The 7,078-nt window shown below is 36.1% G+C and overlaps 1 protein-coding gene across 1 annotated transcript; it reads right to left on the bottom strand.

Annotated features, from left to right (window-relative positions):
- Positions 1 to 3,094: 3,094 nt before the first annotated feature.
- Positions 3,095 to 5,385, bottom strand: LOC124634707. Its single transcript, XM_047170367.1, has 4 exons — positions 4,570 to 5,385; positions 4,370 to 4,462; positions 3,677 to 3,827; positions 3,095 to 3,267 (listed from the first exon to the last, which is right to left on the bottom strand). Exons 1-4 carry the CDS (start codon positions 5,383 to 5,385, stop codon positions 3,095 to 3,097), a joined length of 1,233 nt encoding a protein of 410 aa, XP_047026323.1.
- Positions 5,386 to 7,078: the final 1,693 nt, after the last annotated feature.

The following is a 7,078-nucleotide window of genomic DNA, read 5'->3' as shown; positions in this document are numbered from 1 at the left end:
TAAGCAATTATTTTTCCACTTTTAGGCAGAAAAATAACTTCACCCAGCAACAGGCTAATTTAAGAAAATCGATAAATAAAAAACATTCAAGGAGAGAGTTCCTAAAAAATTATGTTGATTAACAAAATGAATAATTAAGTACATCGGGGAATATTTTTGGCTGCTCAGCCGAGTGTTCGCTTCGGCCTTCTTCTATCTCAAGGGTAAATTGTTGAGAATATTGATTTTTTTAGTAGCAGCCCCTAAAATTTGACTAAAATCCGACATATTAAATTTGGATGGATTGAGGAAGAGACAGATAAAATTGGTAATATGACATGAAGAAGATTGAACTTTTTTTTTGAAATAAAAAAAAAGTTTATTTTTCATGTTTCTCTGTAGAACTTCTGCATATTAATATATCGTGTGGAAAACCCCCATTATTTCTGCGAAACACCATCAACAGCTCAGGGCCTTATGGGACACTCCATGTTTATTCAAGATATATGGTTTGCTCAAGACAGAAACCACATTCAGGAGATATAGAAATCGTTCCCAAGGGCCTTCCGATACGGGCATTCGAACTATTTCTGGGAATACATGTGTTTATTGACTAACTTCTGATAAATATACATTGCACTAGATTGAAGTATATACTCTCTTAGTAATGCATTTTTTTGTATATTTCTTAATATCCTAAGTGGCATGAATTTAAAGCTGACGAAAGATGAAGATCAGAGACTGGTGCTTGGGTCAGGAGAGCCCTATATCCAGCAATGCACTAAGTATAGCTTATAGTATATGAGCATTTTGAAAATTGAGACTCTATAGTCTATTCTATTCGAAATATATGTATAACCGACATCCTCAGACGAGATTCCGCCCAACTAGCACGCCGCTGGCATGTATGTATATAACCAACCATACCAAAAATGTTTACAAAGCCAATTATATCTACACAATACAACAGCAATCGTTAAATAAACAAAAGAATTCGCTATTTCTTTTATTCTACTTTTTCAGGGTAAGATACCTCTTTATGAGCAAAAGGGGTGAATGTCCCCGAATCTAGTATTGTGGCAGATCCTTTGACGTTTTATAGGGCTGTAAACTTTCGTGCGACATTTTATCTGATTCTTATGCAGCAGTAATGAATTGTGATGAAGCTATTGCGATGATTTTGTTCCGATTTATCGTAAGATCAATCTTGTTCTTCTCGAGGGGTGAGGGTAAAAGTGTTTGAACAATGAACTTGAGCAGCGCATCTTTATTCGATTAGTTATTTCCATGTGTTTTGTTATAGGATAAACCAGAGTCAATTCTTCTGCTGAAGGATATATGGAATATATAATAGATGGAATAGAAAATGGAATAGAATCAGGACACCATCATCATCATCACAATACCTACACTTATTCTAGATGTAAGTTTTTAAATAAGCGTAACTTGGCTTTATATATATAAAATATGATACATGAGATATAGTTAAAAAGGTAACATTATAATAACACAGTGCTAGTACACACAACCCGACCGCTGTCTTCAAAAATAAAAGGTTAAATAACGTTTTGTTATTACGGAAAACCCCTCGAGTATTCAAGCCTTCAGATGAAAACTGGCCAAGATCATGTCGGATTACTAAACGTGACGCGGGTTCCGTATAAGAAATACTTTGAATTTTTCGTGATAATCTCTAAAAACAATGTTATGTCAAAGATATCACAGTACAAACGATTTGGGCAATATACCCAAACCGATTAATATGCAGGAAATGAAAATAGTTGTGTCCGTTTGTAAAGAGTAGACTAGACTGAATAGCATAATATACGATGATCTGCATATTTTTTATCTTCAACTGCATTGAATCTTATTCAATGGTAACTCAGGAGTCAAAATGATGAACCATTGCCTTGCCTAATACCCGCACCAAAGCCTGAAAAGTGGCTATTGTGTGTTAGTAATTTATTTTCGCATCTGTTTACCACAAATAAGCCGAAAAGATCATCAACATTATTTCTATATACAAAAATTAATTTTAAAGATTCGTTTTTGAGAGACCTCCAGATTTTCTAAAGCATAACAAAGGAATCCTAAAAATCATGCCTCCTAGCCCATTTACGTCACCCCTGAATTTTGGCGGAGACGGACGGTAGGCAATAAAACTGAATGTTATCTCTCTAATTTTTTCCCCTGCCTCGAAACCCGCCATTCGTTCCCTATAGCCCGAATCTCTGGCTCCAATGATTATGGCGCAGGTTAACGAAAATTCGCAGACGAAAATCGAAATTTGGCAACGTCACATTCTCGTCAATCGAACGTGATGAGAGAGAAAATCGGTTTCGATAGCTGATTGGGTATTACCTCCCCTAACAAAAGCGGTTAGGCCCTTCAAATTTTGTAGGTTTAAAACCTTTTTAGTTTTCAGCGAAAATGTTGAACTGTATCGATGGTACCCAATTTTATTTTATTAGAATTCCAAGTGTGGGTGCTTGTGAAAGTTAATCAAGAGGGAACGTGTTTCGTGCAATTTGTAGGGCCATTCGACCCTTCATAACAGTCAACAGGGACCTAAATGACGACTTCGTTTTAAAAACGAGCTTGGACTAACTAAACGTTTGACTAAAACATGCGACGGCTAACATGCGGACTAATTGTGGTCAAGTTCCTTTAGGAATTAACGTATCGATAGCTTTACCGCTATTCATTAGAAACGGCCATTTGTGTTTAATGGCTTCAATGTAGGTTAGGTATTTTGAGAGCCAGCCAATATATTTTTGTTTTCAAATAAATGAAACAATAAAATCTTCAGTTCTATTAAAATACTAGCCGTTTTCCCGCAGTTTCACCCGCGTCCCGTGGGAGCTACTGCTTGCACCGGGATAAAATATAGCCTATGTTACTCTCTAATAATATAGCTTTCTAATGGTGAAAGAATATTCAAAATCGGTCCAGTAGTTTTCAGTTTATCCATTACAACCAAACAAACAAATAAAGTTTTCCTCTTTATAATATTAGTATAGATAACAACCACATCTAGACACCATTTTCTAAAAAACAAAGGACACATTGTCTCATTTTCACAAATACTTGTTATTCCAACTCTAACTTGGACTCCTCAGTCGAAAAACTTGGAGAACTGTATCGAAATAACCAAGTAGGTGGTACATAAGCTCATGTAGCTCAGAGGCAAAGACATATTGAGCCTAATCACCCCTCCCAGGGCGTAAGTGAATTCATTCTCCCGAGTCAGCTGAAAGAAGGCTTTCACTTTACGCCGCTCGATTTTATCTGAAAAGATATAACTTCATTGATTTGTGGAAGTATATTGTAAAAGGTTTAGATGCTCTTTTACTGAATGATGGTTTGTATAGATACGGGAAGAGGAATTTAAAATTGATGCGATATATCTTGTGGTGTAAGAATTTTTATTTGCAATTAAATCTTTAATAATCTTTATTGACATAACTAAATTTATTTATTTATTCTTTTAATTTCACCACAACATTTTGGAGATCTTTTTTCTTTTTCATTCATTCTTTTTTTCATTTTTTCTATTAATATTTTAATTTTCGTTATTTTTTTGTCAGGTCTTGCATGAGTCAGTGTGTACTTAAAGTGTTAAGTATTTGAAGAATGGGAGCATAACGTAACGAAGAATACTATAGGTATGTGAATTTAGAACAAAAAGGAATTATACCTAAAGGATGCGAATTAACAGCGTCGTGCAGACACGTCCGGATGGCAGCAACTTGTGATGACGTCACTCTGGAGTAGTAGCAAGGAACCACCACCAGTCCTGTGTACTTCATACCACGGCCCAACAGGTATATTATCGTACTTTTTCCAAACTGAAAACAAAAATATCTAGTTAAGTATTTTGTCCAATTTCGTAACGAAGTTAGGGAGAAGTTATGGATCTCAGTACTATACATGTCATAGGTACTAATCCATTAAAAAAAAAATATTACCATTTATCGGGACAAAGGTAAAACTTGTGTAGACTGTAGATTGTTCATACACGGAACATACCCAAAACTTTTGTTAACAAAATTGCATTCAATTTTCGTTTAAGTGGTCCACCTACATATTTTTGCACGTGAGTGTATCTACAGTTGCCAAGCCTCCTGACCTACATCGAGTCGAAAGGTCACACACCCACGGAGACAGCTATCGCTTTTACACTGATGATGATAGTCGACTGAAGTGTTTAGCTGACAGCCACGCTGTAATCTGTGGTTCCTCAGCGGATTTGTGAGTAAATATTGGTTCGACATTTCTACTTTTGGGTTTAATTGTTAATTTGATTTGTATGGAGTATTTTATTATGTTTCTTCAACTACAAACAAAATGATTGATATTTAGATATAATAAGAGATATTGTTTGACTTACGCTATTGCTCACAGTGACCGTCTGTATAACTTTGACCATCATTTTCAACAGCATCGTCGTAGACAAACCCGCAGTCAATAATATTATCATCATCTGAAAAATAGAACTCTATTAACGTAGCGAAATATTAATTTTAAAGAGAGAGGATTAATTAACTTTCAAAATGCATTTTAATTAGCAAACAATTCTTCGAAACTTACCGACAAACTCATAATAGAGTTGAGTTGTTCCGCACACTTGTGAAGCAAATCGTAGACCCGGTGCAAAGAACTAATATCAAGCTGTGCATTGTTCGACAGCGCTTCAACTTTATCCAACTTCCGTCTAAAATTATTCGTTCTGTTCTCAGCAGAAAACACCTTCAGAACATGAGCTTTAATAACTCGGAGTCTTGTATAAATCGTTCTCAGTAGAACGAAGAAGAGAATCTGTTCACAGTCGTGAGCCAACATCATCACGTAGAGGCAGTAAACAGACCTATCGATGAAGACTGTCAAGTAGAAGTAGCAGCAAATGTATTCACACAAACTATAAATAAAACAACCGCAAAACCAGAAGACACTGATGTACCCAGAATCAATGACTTTCAAGTCTTTTCTGATATTCAACAACGAATCAAACTTATCAAGGTCACGCAGAAGATTCACTAATTTGCTCCGACTGGTGAAAACAGAAATGCTGATAAGCAAAACGTATTCAATACAACACGTATATTTGAAGACAAAGTATGTAGCAGATAAATCGTCAGCATTAAACATAATATCCCAGACCAAGATAGGCAAGAAAATTGTGTACACATAACTCAGAAGTAGAACAAATGTGTTGGGTTTGAACAAGTACAATCTGTTTATTCCAAATACTAGCGCGGTACATACTTGGTATTTTATAGTTTGTATCGCTGACACACTTTTTGAAGGAACATAATTATTCCTTTGTGTCGGTTTCACAGTAATGGGCACAACTTTTGAACTCCTGTTGACACTAACATTTGTATTAGGTAACCCGTTAAACAACATGATTTAACCAGTAACGAATAGCCAATGATGTAGAGAAAGCGGTAGTATTATTGTCAAACAATTTTGATGGCATTGAACATCGATAAAATCTTTAATCCACATTGATTGATGTCCAACTAATTACTAATACTTCAACAATTGGTGTAATACTTTCCAAATTGTTGAAACGCTTGAATAATTCATTGGATATCGTTTTATCGAAATTGTTTTAATTAAAGCAATTTCGTGAAATGTTTGTTTTCTTGACTTTATTTTGGTTTTTGTCATCATACTTAATTAGCATACCTTGTATAAAGCGATCCATTTTTTACTTAGTTGTTACTGTCATTAAAAACTAAAATATCTGTTGTTTGCAGTACATTGCTTTTATATTTTATAAATACTACGAAGTACTTAATAATCTTTGCTTTTACTTGAAGAACTTAATCGCATTACTGACACTAATGCTTTTTGTCTAGCCATATTTCTTCACACAGAAGCCTTCATAGATTTATTTTGAAAACATAGTCTTGATTTATGCCTCTATTTTGTAGAATAGAAAAATAAAGTTCAAGGACATTTTGACGTAATCAGAAGCTATTAGGCGCATCTATCATCTTTGTGAGCGCATGACATTTTAACGTTATATTATGGAGAAATATTTTTATCTACGGACTTTTATTTGGAACGAAAATAATATAAAAGTGTATGTAAACGTTTGGTGTGAATTTTAAGAATGTAGGTCAACATTTAAACATTTTATTAATTCCCTCAAAGTAGTTGTCAGTGAAGAAGAGTTGGTTATCATTATTATATAGATCTAAATAGCAGAAAACAATGTTTTTCTTTTTTATTGGGGATTGCAACGTTCCTGAAGATATTAGGTATTATAGGCAAATCACGAAAAATAACTAGCCCCAAACAAATGACCGAGCAAACAAAACTGATCATAACAAAACATTTTTTCACCAAAACATCTAGGTATTCCTAACAAGCGTATAAAATATTACTATAATACTCCGTACATTAAACAGCCTATGATTGATGAACAACTTATATGCGAGTATAAAAGGAGCAACAGTTCGTAAGAACCATGGAGTACAAAATGACTAGCGTAGGTGCCATACCCGAAAATCTTCTTAGAAAATAACGCGCCAAAATGCAGGTGTGCGAGGGCGAGGAACGTTACTGTTTTCGCCTTTATACGCGTTCTTTTGACCCGACCATCTTTTGTAATACCTAAAATCGCTAAGAGATGTCTCAAAGAACCCGAACGCCTCGTTAATTCACTAGTAGATGATCGTTTTAGTCATGCCCATCGTACGAATATGACCTGGAAGAAGGCGCCTGACCTACCTGCATTATGGCACCTTTTTTTTTTTAACGACGTCAAAAATCATCAAATGACCCCTCCCGCTGTGGGTTAGCAGCGGTGAGGTAGTGTCAGACTCTTACTGATTAAAAACCGTCGTGTTCCGTCATAGGCCTTTTATGTACCAGGGCTGCGGTATCTCTTTCGAACAGCCCGCAGCCCCGGCAGGCCTTGGCCCTGCAGGGACCCGCTGAGGTTGCTGACATCTCTTTGAGGAGCGCGTGGAACAACGCGCGCCGTCGACACGGGTCTGTCGTCTAAGTAGACAGAAGGACGATGAGCCACCCGAACTCACCGCCCACAGACCCACGCCTACGGTGGCCGGGAGTCATCTCGCGACAC

The sequence above is a fragment of the Helicoverpa zea genome, chromosome 11 (genome assembly GCF_022581195.2).
Source record: "Helicoverpa zea isolate HzStark_Cry1AcR chromosome 11, ilHelZeax1.1, whole genome shotgun sequence".
Lineage (NCBI taxonomy): Eukaryota > Metazoa > Arthropoda > Insecta > Lepidoptera > Noctuidae > Helicoverpa > Helicoverpa zea.
The sequence above is the reverse complement of the archived record's forward strand: the minus strand, read 5'-3'. Positions and strand labels throughout refer to the sequence as shown.